This window comes from Elephantulus edwardii, unplaced genomic scaffold (assembly GCF_000299155.1).
Source record: "Elephantulus edwardii isolate Elephantulus edwardi_28Jun2011 unplaced genomic scaffold, EleEdw1.0 scaffold00036, whole genome shotgun sequence".
NCBI lineage: Eukaryota > Metazoa > Chordata > Mammalia > Macroscelidea > Macroscelididae > Elephantulus > Elephantulus edwardii.
In genome coordinates, this window is record NW_006399786.1 from 9,124,594 (window position 1) to 9,142,537 (window position 17,944).

A 17,944-nucleotide genomic window follows, 5' to 3' on the forward strand; every position below is an offset into this window, starting at 1 on the left:
GCTTAAGCAAGAGTTGTAGCTTTTCCAAAAAAAATGAGGTAAACATACATTTCTACCTTTGGTCAAGTCTGACTCTACAATGAGCACTACATGTGAAGTACCTAAGTACCTAGTTCTTGGCCCTAGACTTTAAATGGACTGAGATATACCAATACACAAGGAGTCCTGGTGGCGTGATCGTTAAACTTTTGGCTGCCGAATCAAAGGTCAGTGGTTTGAACCCATCAGGGGTTCCACAGGAGAAAAGAATAAACTATTGGATCCTGGAGGTTACAGCCAAGGAAACTTCATGGAACCTGTTCTCCGACCAAGATCAATACGCATTGCAATCAACCCAACAGCACAGGACAACACACTAATAAACACACATTTTTCTACATCAGTCTTTTAGCAGAATTCTTACTGGGTTGTGGATCTCCTCTTAATGTGGTCTAAGTCTTAGTTCTTGGATAATAGTTATTACCAGTGCATAAAAAGAATGCACTTTCAGTATAGGATATATATATTCATATGATTAAGAACTATAGAAATGCCTTGCTTTTCCATGTTTTAAATCACAGATACATAGCATCTTAAATGATGACATAATTAGCAATTTTAGTCATGAAATATAACAATACACTGTATTACTATGCAATATAATAGGCTTCCATTATAGGAACCAAAATACATTTCACATGAAAAAGGTTTATTATCATTTACATAAAATACAATTTAGAATAAATCAAAATTTTTAGCTTCAAAGCACTTAAAAAAACACAAGAAAGCTCAAGATGCATGGTCCCTATTTTGTCCAAAAAGTACATATGACAAGCTTTCTTTAAAGTTACTGATCGTCACCTCGTTGTCTTAAATTTCGAGATTTTCCATTTTCAATTCTTCTCTTTTTGAAGACTGGAGCCAATCCATCTGCCACAATGCCAAGAGAAGTGACTGTCTTTTCTTTAAATACCACCCTGGATTCAGTACCACCATCAGCTACTGCAGTTGACACATATTCTTCAGTGCTTGGAAGTTCTAAATCTACCTCCTCACTAGAACAGAAAATAAGAACCATTATTTGACAGGGAAAGAAAAAACTAGGGGCATAACCTGTGAGCCCACCAAGCCCACAAAATCACCTGTCTCATGATGTAGTGAGTAATAATGAAAAGGTAGAACCTAGTCATCTTAGAGCAAAAAATTATTTTAAAACAAAGATTAATTTTACAGAATTACTTTAAGTACAGAACTAGAACTTAAGTGGACTCATGTCAGGAAGTCTCTCCTTTTATTCCTGTTGCATAAAGTACATACCCATGAAGCAGATGATCGTGCTTATTTAGAGAGGATTAGGAATACAAGCTAAATAGATAGCTAAGAGACATTTATAGAAATTGATCTGCTATGGACTGACAAATATCCTGAAGCTTACAAAGGATGAAATCAAGAACCTTTAATAACCTAGAGTAACAGCCCTTCATGTGATGGTTTGCTCAGTGCCCCTCTCCTAGGAACTAGTCCTTTCCCCATCCATGATGATAATGTAATGGTGAATTTTATGTGTCAACTTGGCTAAACTATGATTCTGAGTGGTTGGGCCAAATAATACACTGGCTGCTGTTCCACTAGGTGATATAATCACCTTCTACAAGACAATGTAATGTAATTACATTTTGGAGCACGTACTTTGTCTTCTGACTAGATGGAGTATGCTGGCAGATATTTCTCTCTCTCTCTCCAATTGTCTGAACTACAAACTATAGATCTTGGAGCACAGCACAATCCTGTAGAAATTTCTAGCCTGTCATTTGATTTGGGGATTTTGGACTTCCCAGTCTCCTGTAATCTTGTCACCAGTCATCTTTAGCCTGTTGCCTGACCTAAGGCTTTAAGACTCATTCCTAACAAATGCACAAGCCAATCTCCTGAAATAAATTCTCTCTGTATCTCACTGTTTCTATTTCTCCAGAGAAATATGACCAGACAGTATGAAGATCATTTAACTAGCTCTGGGTTAAGTCCTGATTAACATTATAGTAGATTACTCTTTGAACAGTCAGCTGTTTGAAGAAAGAGGACGGAACTAAAGCTTGTTACACTCACCAATAGCACACAAGAGATTTTCTGAACATGGACCAGAAAAATCATTATGCTAAATTCTCTCTAAAGAGTATATAACTTGTCAGGAATCACAATGAAGAAAGAAACTAGCTGAAAAAAGCTTTTCTGCAGAGACAGAGAAAAGAATTTGCATGTTGAGAGACAGGGTGTGGAGAATCCTGCCAGTGTTCTAGGCACTACTCCCCTAACCCTGGCAGCCCTCCTACAGCCTGAAAGCAGCTTTTTCCTTGGAATACTTGAACAGTCTTTTTCTTTACGCTAACTCAAACTTCTATCACTTAAAAGCAAAAGACTACCTTGACTGCCAGAAAGGGCATTACGAGAAAAAAAATACCAAAACATCCTAAAAGAATGGATTAAATGCTAAAAGTGCCAGGTATCAAGAAATGAAGAATGCCATTTAAGAAGACATATGGTGTCTGGATCTGTACTTAATCTGACTAAAACCCAGGTCATATACTCACACTCAGCTTGATCTGAAGAATAAGAGAGAAGATTATTTTTTTCCAGAGGCCAAAGAAAGTTTAAAAAAGCTACCTTAGACTGAGAACAATAAAAATCCAAGAAACTATATTGGCAGTGTTTTGTTATGTCATACATACGATTGCTGTGAGTTCAAACTAACTCGATGACACCTTACAACAAGTAATGTCTACTGGAGCTCTGGTGGCCTGGTGGCAAGAAGCTGCACTGTAATCCCAGAGGTATGTGGTTCAAATGCACCAGATGCTCTGCAGAAGGACGGGCAATCTCCTCCTGTACCAGTCAGACACGATTTGACGGTACACACAAAAAAACTAATAAAATAAAAAACAAAAATGTAACGTCTACTAAGTGGCAGACAGTGCACTAGGCACACAGACATTTCATTTTGGCCTGCCCAACTTCCCACTGTCCCTTTAATATTACTAGAACTGCCCCAATTAACCTCTTTCACCTTCCGGAACTACTTTTCCTCCCTTTTCAGTTTATGAGTTTTTAGGTCAATTAAAAAAAAAAAAAAATCACAGTGGAGAGATGCAAATCAGAACTACTAAGTATCACCTCACACCAGCAACAAGAACAAAGTTCAACAGGTCAGACAACAACAAATACTACAGAGGTTGTGGAGGGATTAGAACTCTTTTCACTGCTGGTGGGGTTGTAAAATAGTATGGCTACTATGGAAGGGAGTCGAGCATTTTCTCAAAAAGTTGGAAGCAACAATATATTTGACCCAGCAATTCCACTACTGGGAATATGTTGTTGTTATGTGCCATCGAGTTGCTTGCGACTCATAGCAACCCTATGTACAACAGCCCTAAACTCTGCTCTGTCCTGTGCCACTCTCACTGTCTCCGACACACTCATCCCAATTACCCCAGTCACCGAATCAAACCATCTCATAGATGGCCTTCCCCTCCTGTGCTGTCCCTCCACCCTCCCAAGCATGATGTCCTTCTCCAAGGACCAGTCTCTCCTTACAACATGATCAAAGTATGTCAGATGAAGCCTCAGAATCCTTGCCTCCAAGGAGCAGCTTGGTCTAACCCTCTTCAGGATGAATCTGTTTGTTTTCTCAGCAGTCCATGGTACCCTCAATACTCTCCTCCAACACCAAAGCTCAAAGGCATCAATTTTCCTTCTATCCTCCCTATTCATTGTCCAACTCTCTGATGCCTAACAAGTGATTGCAAAGACCATGGCCTGTATCAGACGCAACTTAGTCTCCAGAGAGACACTGTTGCTCTTCAATACTTTAGAGAGGTCCCCAACAGCAGACTTTCCTATAGCAATACATCTTTTAATTTCCTGGCTTCTGGTGTCAAGAGTGTTGATGTGGAGCCAACCAGACTAAAGCTGTGAACAATCTCAATCTCTTCACCCTCCATACTGATGCTGCCAATAGGCCCAGTGGTGAGAATCTTTGTTTTCTTGATGTTGAGCTTCAATCCATATTGAAGGCTGCAGTCCTTGACCCTCTGCAGCAAGCACTTCAGGTCCTCCTCAGTTTCAGCAAGCAGGGTTGTGTCATCTGCATAACGCAGATTGTTGACAGATCTTCCACCAATCCTGATGCAGCACTTCTCATCATAGAGCTCAACCTCCCGGATGATCTGTTCTGAATACAGGTTGAAAAGGTATGGAGACAGGACACATCCCTGGCGCACGCCCTTCCCAATTTTGAACCATGCAGTGTTTTCTTGCTCTGTTCTGACAACTGCCTCTTGGTTCAAGTATAGGTTTCACATTAGCACAATCAAGTGTTCTGGGATTCCCATTCTTCTCAGAGTCAGCCACAACTTGTTATGGTCCACACAGTCAAATGCCTTTGCATAATCAATGAAGCACAGATAGACATTCCTCTGGTACTCCCTGCTTTCAGCCAAGATCCATCTAATATTGGCTATAATATCCCTAGTACCATGACCCCTTCTAAGCCCAGCCTGGACTTCTGGCAGTTTTCTGCTGATGTGCTGTTCCAGTCGTTTTTTTATAATCTTCAGTAGAATCTTGCTTGCGTGTGAAATCAACATTATTGTTCTATAGCTTCCACACTCTGTTAGGTCACTTTTCTTTGGAATGGGAAGAAATATAGATCTCTTCCAGTCAGTTGGCCAAATGGTTGTTCTCCAGATTTCTTGACACAACCAGAGCCATGACTCAAACAGATGTATTCGCATTCATGTTTATTTCTGTATTATTATTCACAAAAGAAAAGAGACAGAAGCATCCCAAATGCCCATGAACAAATAGATAGAAAAATGATAGTACATTTACACAATGATAGAACATTCACACAAGAGAGTATTACAAACAAAAAAAAAAAGAGTATTATGTATCACTGAAAAACAATAAACTTGTAAAACATTATACAACATGAGTTAGCCTGGAAGATATTATGCTCAGTGAAATATCTCAGTCACAAAAGGAAAAATACTACATTACGCCACTGTTATAAAACAGGACTTGCATGAGGGGTTGGGAAGAGACTAGGAAAAGAGTGGATAGATAATAAATACTGCATTAGAACAGACGAGGGGGGCCAACTGTCTAAAAGGAATAAATGATCAGGTATTTTATGAATAACAACAATCTGGAACAAGAGGTACACTGTAAAATGGAGTGGGGAAGGGGGTAGGCAGGGAGTGGGAAGACAAATGTACAACAAGAATGAATAAAAAGCAAAAATTGCAGTGGTTTAGAAATAAATGGGAAGTAAACGAAGTAGGACCTTTTCTGCAAAACTGCTGGTGAAGACATTTCCATTTCCCCCCCTTTCTCTCCTGAAATCACAGTTATATAAGCTTTACTACTAGGTAGGAAAAGCCTACCTCCAGAGTAAGGCACAACAGAGAGTAGGATACAGACACAGTGACCTGATGACTTGATTTAAAAAGCCACCTAATCCCTACACATACCAAAATACTTGCTATTTGTACATTAAAAGGGCATCAGAAGATGTCAGAAACATTTCTCACAATAAAAGCAGCAGGATAGGAACACCCTCTTCACATTAACCTTAAATTCTTAATAACTACTGTGAAGACACTTAGGCTTGCTAAGATTTAAAATTAATTTACTATGTGCTATTTAGTTTGATTCTCTTAAACAAGAATACTGGCTAAGAGCTTTTTCCTTACATTCAGATATTCATTCCAAAGCATTTACTGAATACGCAGGTGTTTGTTTCTGTGACAGACTGATCATACCCACTTACTACGAATGACTGTGGTCAACAGAAGTAGCAGCTATTAGCTTACTTTTGATCACTTTATTTTTAAAATATTTAATAAAAAAACCCCACAACTCTAGAAGTAGAGAAATTACGAACACTTTTAATGAGCACAGATAATATCTATGAAGTTAATTATTATAGTTTATGGAAACACTGTGATATGGGAAGCCAATACTAAATAATTCTAATAAACCAAATGCTATTTCAGGATGTGGGGGAGGCAATACAAACTGGAGTTCACCCTGAGGCACTAAGGCAATCCTTAACAGTTTACCGGATTCTTGCATTGTATTTGCTGACCCCTCCCTACTGAGTCAAGCAGAAGGTTTTCAATAGAAAGAACTTGGCTTCATTTGCATTGAATTTTCTTTGTGATTTACTTCCTGATAATTTTCAATAAAGATACAGGGAAGCTGGAATGGGGCCCTTCAGTAGAGAAATGCTGGCCCTTTTTTTTATGCTCTCTGTTCTATCTCATTCTTGGTTATCTGTCTCATTATTAATAATTATAAAAATACTTTGCCCTCAGTCTGCAACCCTATGATACAAGTTATCTGTAAAAATGGTGCAATAAAGAAATTTCAGTTACTTACGGTAACTCAATCTCTTGTTTAATTTCTTGCCATTCTCCATATGGGTTTGGCTTTTTAACTGCTTTGGGTTTTTCTTCCTTTGGACCTGATGAAACCTTTTCTGGCAGAATTTTTTCTTTCTGTGATGTTAATTTAGTTCCTTCTTCATTATTCTTATTTTTTTCCTGAAAAGGTTAAGAAATAACATACTTTAAGCAAAACTACCAGAATAATCAAATAGCTTTAACACAGAGATTTTAAACTTTATTACAGATTTTTAAGTAGGAAACCAAATTGTTTAAATCTGTACATTATCAAAATACATGAACATAAAAGACCTTCAATGACTGATTAGGCTTTTCCTTATGTCTTCAATTCTAATATATGAAGGCTACTCACAAAAATAAAACATGATGCTATTACTAGCAGATGTACAGCTAAGGATACTTCCCTTTCTTCTCTGCTTTCTGTCCTTGCTCATGTGTCTAACAGTGATTTATTTTTTATAATGTGCCTCCCGTGAATTTGATATCATGTCATTACTTTCTTCTTTATCCATTATATATTGAAACTACTCTCTCAACCTATTAACCTTCACAGAAATGTTACCTTGAAGGCACTGCCAAAGCCTCATTAGCCTAAAACCAGTAACTATGTGTGAATTAGAAAATGGTACTGCCTTAGGGTGCAAACAGCTCCCATGGCCATCCTTGGTGAGAGCTGGTATTTTCATGTCACTCATTCAGTTTAGTGGACGATGTGCTGTGTTCAGTCTCTGCAAACTGTGTAACCATGGGTGGCAGCTAAGAGACACCAAGTACTTTCCATTAGTAACGGTGATTGCTTTCAGATAACTCATTCTTCTTGTTTCTCAAGTATCACTGGTCACAGTATTATATTTACTTCGCTCTTCACTCAATGCCTCTCTCCCTTCTTCCCTGATCTAACCTCTGGTCTATACTCCATATTTACTAATGACTTTGGCAAATCTGGCACCATTTTCCTTTCATACCCATTCTGCAGTCATCTTCATTTTAGGTGCCACCGAGTTGCCTATAACTTAGCAACCTGTGACCAAAAGTTCTGAACCCTGCCCTAAATTGTGCCATCCTCATCATCTCTGAGCCCACACTAGGGATCATTATTATAGTCATCGTGTCAGTCCATCTTGTTAAGCTCTCTTTTATGAGCTTAAAAGTACTGTCGACACATGACATGACACAAAGTACAATTATGTTCATGTCAATATGAAAGTGCTTAAGTTTTACTTACATGTTATTTAATATCTATCTCTTGTACATAGATTGTTAAGTGCCATCCAGTCAACTACAACTTAGTGACCCGAAGTGAAACAGAAATATTCTGTACCATCTTCAAGATTCCCAACATACCAGCCACCACTGTTACAACCACTGTAACAAGTCATGCTTCAGGTTTCCCAGCATGACGTCTTTTTTCAAGGACTGAGCCCTCCTGACAACATGCCCTTAGGATCCAAGAAGAAATTCCATCATGTCTGTCTCTAACAAGCACGCTGATTGTACTTCTTCCAGTCTTACTTGTTTGTTCTTTTGGCCACCCATCACGAACAGTCTGTACTCTTCTCCAAGTCAATTCAAAGACATTGATTCTTCTGTCATCTTTATTTACTCTCCAACTTTCAGATGCACAGGAAAAAATGAAAAAATCATAATGCATCAGGGGCACCTTAAGTCTTTAAACTAATCTCCTTGTTCTGCAGTATTCTGGAGAAGAATTTGACAGCAGATTTCCCCAATGAAACATGTCTTTTGATTTCTAGATTGCTACTACTATGGATGCTGATTAAGGATCCAAGTAAAATGAAATCCTTAACATCTACAAAATCTTTGCTCCATGTCCCATGGTGTTGTCTACTGGTTCAGTGGGGAAGATTTTTGTTTTCTTGATGGTGAGATGTAATTCATTTTGAAAGATGGAATCTTTGACCTTCAGTGTTTCAGGTCTTCTCACTTTTGCAAACAAGGGTGTTTCATATGCATAATGCAGGCTATTGATGAGTTTTCCTCCAATCCTAATCCCACATTCTTCTCCATATAGTCCAGCTTCATAGATGAACTGTTCAACATACATACTGAGTAGGCATGGAGAAAGGCAATAACATTGACATACATCTTTCCTGATTTTAAACCACAAAACTGTTCCTTGTTCTTTTCAGATAATGCTTCTTGGTCTATGTCCAGGTTTCACATGAGCACAATTAAATGTTCTGGAATTTACATTCTTCTCAATGTTAATCATAATTTGCTATGATCGATATGACCAAATATCTTGGCATAGGCAATAAAACACAATTCTGGTATTCTCTTTCAGTCAAGATCCTTCACATATCATCAGTGTTATCTCTTTTGCCATGGCCTCTTTCTGAATCCAGTTGGAATTTCTGGCAGTTCCTTATTGATGTACTGTTCTAATAATTAAAAAAATAAAACCTTCACCTATAGTGTACTCACATGTGATGTTAATGTTATTTTTTGATAATGTCCACTGTGGTGGATCTTTATTTTTATAAAAAAAATAAACATGGATCTCTTCCAGTCTTGACTGTCTTCCAAATTTCTTGGCATAGACTAGTGAGTACCCCCAAAGCAGTATTTGAAACAACTCTATTGGTATTCTCTGAACTTGTGAGATCTTATTTTTTGCCAATGCTTTAAGCACAGCTTAAACTTCTTCCTTCATTATCATTGGTTCTTGATCATATGCCACTTCCTGAAATGGTTCTCTATCAACCAATTTTTTTTGGTACACTGATTGTATGTATTCCTTCCAGCTTTTGATGCTTTGTTCATCATTCAATATTTGCTGGCAGAATCCCTCAATATTGCAATTCAAAGTTTATATCTGTTCATGAGCTGTCCTTTGAATTTCCTGTTCCTCTTTGTTACTTCAGCATTTCTTACCCTTGTTTTGGCCTCTCTCTGTTTCAGGACAAGTTCTGTCTGACCCTCATTCTAGTTTTTTCTTTCTCTTGTCCTTCTTTAGTAATCATCAAATATTCAGATATATATATAAAAGAACTGGAAATACCATGGCTTGGATCAGGTATACCTTATCCATTAATTAGTACAAGCAAAATAGATACCTTTGCCAGAAGACTAAGAAATCTATCAAGATGATAAACTTTTTTGAATAATAAAATTAAGAACCTACCTTAAACTTTATCGTTAGCTTCTGTGGTTTTGTAGAGGCATCACCTTCTATTTTCTTCTGTTCTTCATCAGAATCACTACGTGAATCTGATGATTTTGAAGTTTCAAGGCCTGATGATTTTGAAGTTTCAAGGCCTGATGATTTTGAAGTTTCAAGGCTGTCTTTCACGTTTTCTTTGATTTTACTAGAAAGCTCATCCCCAGGGTGTGGTATAAAATCATCAGGCTTCTCCCATTTGGATTCTGCTCAACATAATTTACCTAATTATTTAGTTACCAATTTTGTTCAGAAATAATTCCCACTTTAACACTTCCTGTCATTTACCACATAATATTAAATGATATTTCATGCTATCACTACATTTCCAAACACTGTGCTGTTTAAAAATTTATTTCCAACAACCTGGATTTACTACATGTAAAAACTACACAAGCGTTCCTAGAACTGAGTGATACTTTCTAAGGTCTGTCACAATTTATGCAACACCAAATATTGGAAAATGTGATTAAGATTTCCTAGGAGGTACCATGATGCAGTGAAATCATGTTGTCAAAATATAAGTGAATGAAATGGCATTTTCATAGAGGGGAAAGACACCTCAATAAAAAGAATTATACTGCCATCCAGTGGTTTACTGAACACTGAGCATAATGATAGCAGTTGAAACTATTTTGCAGTTTAATAAAAGAGTAACTACATACAATTTAATGTTCAACCAAGATACTTTTTAAGAGTATAAAAGATGGCTTTTAATAATTTCTAGTAACAGGCATAAACTAAAGCTGTTCAGGACAAATTAGCATGTATGGCATCTATATCAATATAAGGAACATCCCAGAAGCAATAAAAAAAATAGTACTTTTCTTTGTATTTTTTTTAATATTTCAATCTGTATGCTGAGCAAATTACCGAAGAAACTAGACTCTATGAAGAAGAATGTGGCATCACGACTGGAGGAAAATTCATCAACAACCTGTGTTAAGCAGATGACACAACCTAGCTTGTTGAAAGTGAAGAGGACTTGAAGCACTTGCTGCAGAAGATAAATGAATAAAGCCTTCAATATGGATTGTGTCTCAGCATCAATAAAACAAAGATTTTTACCAGTGGACCGAAAGACAGTATCATGAAAGATGCAAAAAAATCCTGAAACTGTGAACTTCATCTTACGTGGATCCATAAACAACACCCTTGTACTTGAAGTCAGGAAATCAGGAGATGTACTGCACTGGCAAAATCTGCAGCTAGGGATCTCTCCAAATTATTGAGGAGTAATGATGTCAGTTTGAGGTGTAATATGCATCTGATTTAGGCTATAGTCTTTCCAATCACCTGCTGTGCATCTGAGAGCTGGACAATGAATAAGGATGACAGAAAAAGAATTGATGCATTTGAGCTGTGGTGTTGGAGAAAAATACCGAACATCCCATCGAACAAACAAGTATGTCTTGGAGTAAGTCCAGCCAGAGTGCTCTTTGGAGGCAAAGAGGCCAACATACTTCAGCAATGTTGCTAGGAGGGGCTGTTCCTTGGAGAGGGACATGAAGTTCAGAAAGGCAGAGGGTCAGTGAATGGGAGGCAGATCCTCAACCAGCTGGACTGCAACAGTGGGCATTAGTGTGTCAGGAAGTGTGCGAATGGTGCAAGACAGGGCTCAGATCTGTTATTCATAATTCTATGGGTTGTACCTGCTTTGATGGCATATAACAACAACAACAACAATCTACTTTACACAAGGAACTAAAGAGTTTTCAAGAAATAACCTGGGGGGAAAAAATGGAAATAATCTGTTAAGCATCTACTATATATCATATCTGTTTGGGGTACAACCCCACAAAATATATGTAAATTATCTCCATTTTACCTAAGAGCAATGACAGGTTCTTACTAACAATCACAAAGCTGGAAAGGATTTAATTATTAAGTTGTATTATTTTACCTTTCTTTATAAAAAATTCAGAACTTCCATTTTGGCAGGATAAAGAACAATTCTATCAACTGGAAGCCAAGGTGTATATACTTGGGGTTCAAAAGGCCATTTGCCCCCCTTAAGATTGTTATATAAAGGCAGAACAAAACAGAAAATTTCAAAGGATGGCTTGAGAAGATAGTATTATAATGACATGGGCGAAAGCTTCAAATTAGAAAATCAGAAGGGCGAAACAGGCTTTGCATTTCTCAAACGGAAATAACTGAATAAAAAAAAAAATAAAAGGCTTAACTAGAACATTGAAGGATTCTATTGGCAAAATACTGAACAATGTAGAAAGCATCAAAGGAACATGAGGTCTCACGGGATTGGGCCAACGACCCACTCCTAAATGCCTCGTCAAGGCTACTAGGTTTCAGACTTGGCTCCCTGCCACTCCTTCCCATAACACTTACTGGACTACAGCCAATCCTTTTCCTGGAGGCACTTCAACATCTAACTGGTGCAGTAAAGTGACCGGGCAAAGAAAAAGTGATGTAAGAAAGGGAAGCCAAACAAAAATCAAATGACAGATGAAGGCTGAAGAGAGTAGAAATTATGCCATGAACAAGCAGGCAGAGATCTTCAGAGTTCAGCATGATTATCTCAGACTGCCACCTAGACCAGGAGATGCATAAACCATCCTTAACAATTACCAGAAAGTGAAAAACATCTTAGAAGATGCTGATGACTAGAAAGCATGTCTAGTTTTAAGTTTAGTGAAATAAAAAGGCTGAAATTTTTATCTACAAGATTTTTTGTCTTAAATCTGTGATCTATCTATCCCACAATCCACTGTTTTCTACCACTGCTATATTAAAGCAGAATGTCACAGTTTTTTTGTGCCGCTGTATATGTTTTCTTTGAATAATTTAAACTGTCAAATAAATGTTTGTCTAATAAAATTAAATATGGAGCTCTGGTGGCCCAGTGGCAAGAAGCTATGCTGCAATCCTGAAAGCATGTGATTCAAGGCTACCAGCTGCTTTGTGATTTTCTGCCTCTGAAAACCCACCTTAAGGTCAGCTATGGATCGGCTCAAAAAAAAAAAAAAAAGAGGAGGAAATAACAGAGAAAAATTGGTCAACATCAAACCATTTTAGGAGGTTATGTTTCTCTGTGTTTAACTGACTAGGCATAGGCAACTAACTACGTAGAAAACAATAATTTATGGAGAACACTTCATCGTGCTCATGTAGAAAAAAGGAGGCAGTTGTTGGGTGAAAAAAAGGGATACTGTGTGGTTTCAAATGAGGAAAGGTTGTTTGTCATCCTGAAGGCTATCCCTGGGTTGTATCCTTCATCACACTTATTCAGTGTGCATACTCAGCAAATAATCTCAGAAGATGAACTTTATGAAGGATAAAGCAACAGAATTGGAGGAAGACCCATTAACTGGATGAACACATGACACACAACTTTCCTTTGCTTAAAAGAGGACCTCCAATGCAAGGTGCATATTAAATGAGACAAGGTGTTTTTATCTACTTTCCATGAGCTCCCCTCCCTCTTCTTGAGAAGACTTGTACAAATGAGTCTGTAGTTTCAATAATATTCTCCCCCCCATAATATTCTTCTGGGTGGTTCCATTTATTTCCCTGTGTATTTAAGGTTTCTCTTCTATTATTCGTTCCTTCATACAGATAACTAGTATTGTATGATTATTTCAGTTTGCTCCCAAAAGTAAAAAAAAAAATTAAAAAATAATAATTAAAGAAAACCCAACAAAAAGACAATTTCATATGAAATCGAATTAGATAAAAACTTAATCTTAATATATAATAGTGTCATTCATGTTTGTATGTTTAAATAACTAAAACATTACTAAGCTAATAAAAGTGAAAATTTTATAATTTTAACCATTGAAAAATAGTTTATTCATTTGCTCTAAGGATGGCAAACTGAACTAGTTTACCTCTAAGGATCATAAAAACAAAAGATTAATTTTTAAAATAATCATAATAAAAAAACTAGCAATGGCCGAAGAAATTAAAATAGTATCTCAAAAATTTAAATGCAGCTTCAATCACAAATGCTATCACTGTGTGGTATTTTTTGGCCACTCTTTTTTAAAAAATAACTTTCATTGTGACAAAACAAAAATAACAAAAAAATTATATAAATAACAAAAAGGTCATTTTAGCCATTAAAAAAAAAGTATATATTTGTAGTTGGTAAGAATATATACCACACAATTATCAATTCAATAAATATCTACATGTCTAATTTAGTAATACTAATTTCATGCTTCAAGTTTTGCAATCACTCTATGCTCTTTTTTTAAGTTGTTCCTTCCATAGTAACATTAATTCCTCAAACCAAACTCGCTTCCATTCAGTCCATTCTGACTCAGTAACCCTATAGGTCAGACTAGAACAGCCCCCTGGTTTCCCGAATTGTAAATCTTTAAGGAAACTGACATTTCTCCCAGAGTAGCTGATGAGATCAAACTGCTTGGTTAGCCACTGAGACCACGAATCATCATGGTTTTGTAACATAAACTCATTGTCTTCTAATTTTGCTGTCTAAACTTTTGTGTTGCCATCATCACTATAATCTCACAGTTTAAGTATAATGCTCTATATGAATATGCATTCATTCTTAATTAAGCTAAACTATTGTTTGGTTGTAAGAAGACTTCAGTGAATATTTTTGGTTACAGTTATCATGTCATATATTAATGTTCGTAATGTAAAAAAACTAAAAAAAACTTAAGATGCATGTTACAGAAATACGTTTTTCACTATATTTAAATGACAAAGTTTAGATTCCTCTTAAGCAAGCTATGAAAGAAGCAGTTTCAGAGATAATTTTAGGTAGTTAATACGATCAGAAGTGATACTTACCTCCTGTTTCAGTATTATAATAATATGTATAACCATCTTCACTTAAGCCTTCTACCCAAACAGGTTTCACTGTCTAAAAGGGGAAATAAAAAGAGCATAAACTGAAGGTAGTGATGGTGTCTATACAGTGAATAACTAAGCAGAGGCAGACACCTCTCTTCTTGATACTTGAGGACTCGGGATGGTAGTACTGATTATGGACAGGAACTCTAGTTGTTATTAATCGTGAGTCAACTTTCAGGGAGAGAATGTGTATTACCTCTGAAAGGCAAAAACAATTCATTGCAAATAGACAGGGCTAAATGCGGTTATTTGCAAACTAATAAAAAAATATTTGCAAGAAGTTCCTGGGTAAACGTTATTATTTCACCTCCACCCACCTTCTAACAACATTAAGCAAAAGAACAAAACTAGGAGAGGATAATCCTCTTATTTGAAAGTAAATATGCTTAATTCAATAAAACTAGTTAACTTTAAAAATAAAGAACTTTAAACTATTCATTTGCTTCAGTTACCTTTTTCAAGTTTCCTTCAAATCCTTCAGGCTTTTCCCACTGAGATGCTAAAAGTAAAGCACACTGTATTTTTAAGATTCTTACGCTTTAAAAAATTTTTTTTAATTAAATTTGACAAAAATTTTCAACATTCAAGATATTCAATGCTTACAAAGCACCATGGATATATGGTTTAAATATAACTGAAAAGTAAGAGGATATAGCGTACATATAGCACTGTGCAGCAAAATATGAGGGCTATTTAAGCAAGAATAAAGAAAAATAGAATTAAGACGATGGTTTCTCTTAGAAAAAAGTCATAGACTTCAAGACTGATAAACTTCCAGAAAAGGAATTAAATGAAGCATGTAGGATTTAAACAGCAGGACTGAAATGAAGCACACAGGATTAAACAGAGTTGAGAGTATATTAAATTAAGACATTGAACAAAGGAAGGAAGAAACAGCAACAAAAGGCAGAAAATAAGTCATCATCCAAATCACTTTCAAGTAAACTTGAGAAATACTTAAGACACCTCTTTTACGTGTCTCGTTATCCAATGCTGTGCATCTACAATAGTTAAAAAAAAAAAAATTACTCTGATTCTTTTGCAAATTAATTACACCAGCTGTTAAGAACTGTAGGGTTGAAGGTGACCCATAGCTGACCCTCCCGCAGGTTCTGAGGCATTCAATTGCACAGGAGGAGAGTACCCATGCTTCCTCAGAGCCTTGAACTGTGTACCTTTGGGATTGTAGCACAGTTTCTAGCTACTAAGCCACCAGAGCTCCCAAATATATGTCTAGCAGAAACAAATGCTGAGGTGAGAGTACAAGAGGCTGGTACTTCCAAGGTTATGTGTCAATCTGATTCTCAGTGGTTTAGTAGTTCTGTAACCACCCTCTGTTTAGTGAACGATGTGCCATCTTCAAATTTTGCATAATGCTAGTTTTCATGGAACAACCAAGTCTGTGGAACCTAACTATGTATCTACAAGTGAAGAGTGAGTGGGTGGTGTCCCTAGCACACAATTATTTATGATCTTGTCAATACTCAACTATAAAGCACTTCTGTTAACAGTCAATGTAAGCAAATGCAGGGAAATTATATAATAGTTTCCTTTAAGCCCCAAATATCTTCAGTAATATTTGTAATCCAAGTTTCTCCTCATGATTAACTCTTTGATACTATTTTCTCACATTCCTGACAATTCTAACACCTTTTTTGGCATCTTTCCCTATCCATTCTTTTCTTATACATTCAAAACTCCAAGCACATTGCCAACAAGTTGGTACAGCCTCATATCTGACTCTTCAACAGGTTCTCAGGGGCTGTAAATGTTATGGGAGAGCACCCATTTTTCTCTTTTTGAGGAGCTAGCAAACTCAAACTGCCAGAAAGGAGCTGCCTTTGGGTGGACAATCCCACCAGAGCTTGCTTCTTTGTTACTGTTCCCCCCGCTTTTTTTTTATTTACCCTCTCCTAGTGCTGTTATGGAATAAGCTGCTAAAACCAAAAGTCTATTTCCAGCAGTTATATCTTCAAGAGAAACAGTATAAAAATCTTCCATTAAGATCTGTAACCTCGAAAACCCTATAGAAAGTTGCTATCCCTTGGAACAGACTCAAGGGCAGTGGATTTCTGGGTTATGATCTTGTCTGTTCCTAAATTGTTATATGCCATTTTTTGCTACTTTTTATTTCCAGACTCAATCAATCTAACTCCAGACTCTAATAATTTGTTATGTTAGTTTTTAAGTGCCACTGAGTCAAAAGTAATTCATAGAGATATGAACAACAGATCTGAACCCTGCCCTATCTTGTGCTGTTCTCACCACCTCCGATATACTTGAGCCCACTGTTACAGTCACCATGTGAATATATCTCCAATTAGCTACGGAAAACTGTGATTTGAATGTTTTACAGGTATGTCAGGTTTTTAAGCTCAACACATCAAAAATGAAATTCACTATTGTTGCTTTAAAACATATTTGTTGCTCCAGTATTTCTTATCTCATTATCTTAATTCTCCTCATCTTTTGTGATGTTGTCTCAATCTATCTTCCCATTTTTCTTTGCTATGTTATGTTTTATCTCAAACAGATGACACTCTACTTACAAATAATAAACTTTCAAACCTTTTCTTTGGCGTACTAATTATCTAGAATATAATGCCATTTAATCTTACTATTAAAATCCTATTCAATCAAAATATTTATTATGCCTGCACTGTACTAGGCCCTGTACTAAGCACTATGTATAGGACGACAAACAGTAAGTCAAATGACATGATTACTGATGTACTCATCTTAATTAACATATTAGGTAACTTCTGGGATAATGTATCAGAATAATTTAATCTTAACTTTTTATTCCTTTTATTTCCCATAATTTTAATTACACTTCTATGACAGCACTTAAAATTCCTTCTTGTATCATGCTTAGCTGGTTGGCTGTCAAAGAATTTTATGTCTCTGGAAAACAAGATGCTATGTAACCATATAATAAATGCATTTATTAAAAAAAATGCATTTATTTATCTCATAATTCCCATGGGATTTGGCTTAGTTTTAAAGGAAAAGATGTTTTTATATTCTTACTAAGCCATATGATTATCTCTTTTATTAGTTTTTATATCCAAACCACTAACAAGAGGGAGATATTATACTAGGAAAACAATCACACACAAAAAAGAAATCAATTTCTGGAGCCCAGGTGGCTCTGAGCAGAAAAATCTCTTCAGCAGAACACTTAATTTCAAAAGTCCGGTAAATCTGCAAAGGTGACTCTGAAATGCTTTATTTCCATTTAAGCCTATAATTTATACTTGGAAAATGTTTTATTGAGAAAACATAGAATTTTAATTTTTTTGGAAAGAACACATCTTTAAGGAAGAATGAGCATGACAACACTTTTATAAGGCACATAATTTTCTGAATTTTTTAAAAAAAATTTTTTTTTTTTAAATTTTCTTATTATTTTGTGTGCGTGTACCGTCAAATCAGATCTGACTGGTACAGGAGGATATTGCGCCTCCTTCTCCGGCAGAGC

At 36.3% G+C, this 17,944-nt stretch overlaps 1 protein-coding gene across 1 annotated transcript in view; it reads right to left on the minus strand.

Moving 5' to 3' along the window:
* Positions 1–826: 826 nt before the first annotated feature.
* Positions 827–17,944, minus strand: part of WBP4 (WW domain binding protein 4) — a 27,216-nt gene continuing 10,098 nt past the window's right edge. The window contains exons 6-11 of the mRNA XM_006884619.1: positions 14,916–14,962; positions 14,401–14,473; positions 9,744–9,827; positions 9,586–9,695; positions 6,415–6,578; positions 827–1,034 (exon numbers count right to left, since the gene is read on the minus strand). Coding sequence (XP_006884681.1) covers positions 827–1,034; positions 6,415–6,578; positions 9,586–9,695; positions 9,744–9,827; positions 14,401–14,473; positions 14,916–14,962 — 686 coding nt within the window. The remainder of the gene's footprint in view (positions 1,035–6,414; positions 6,579–9,585; positions 9,696–9,743; positions 9,828–14,400; positions 14,474–14,915; positions 14,963–17,944) is intronic.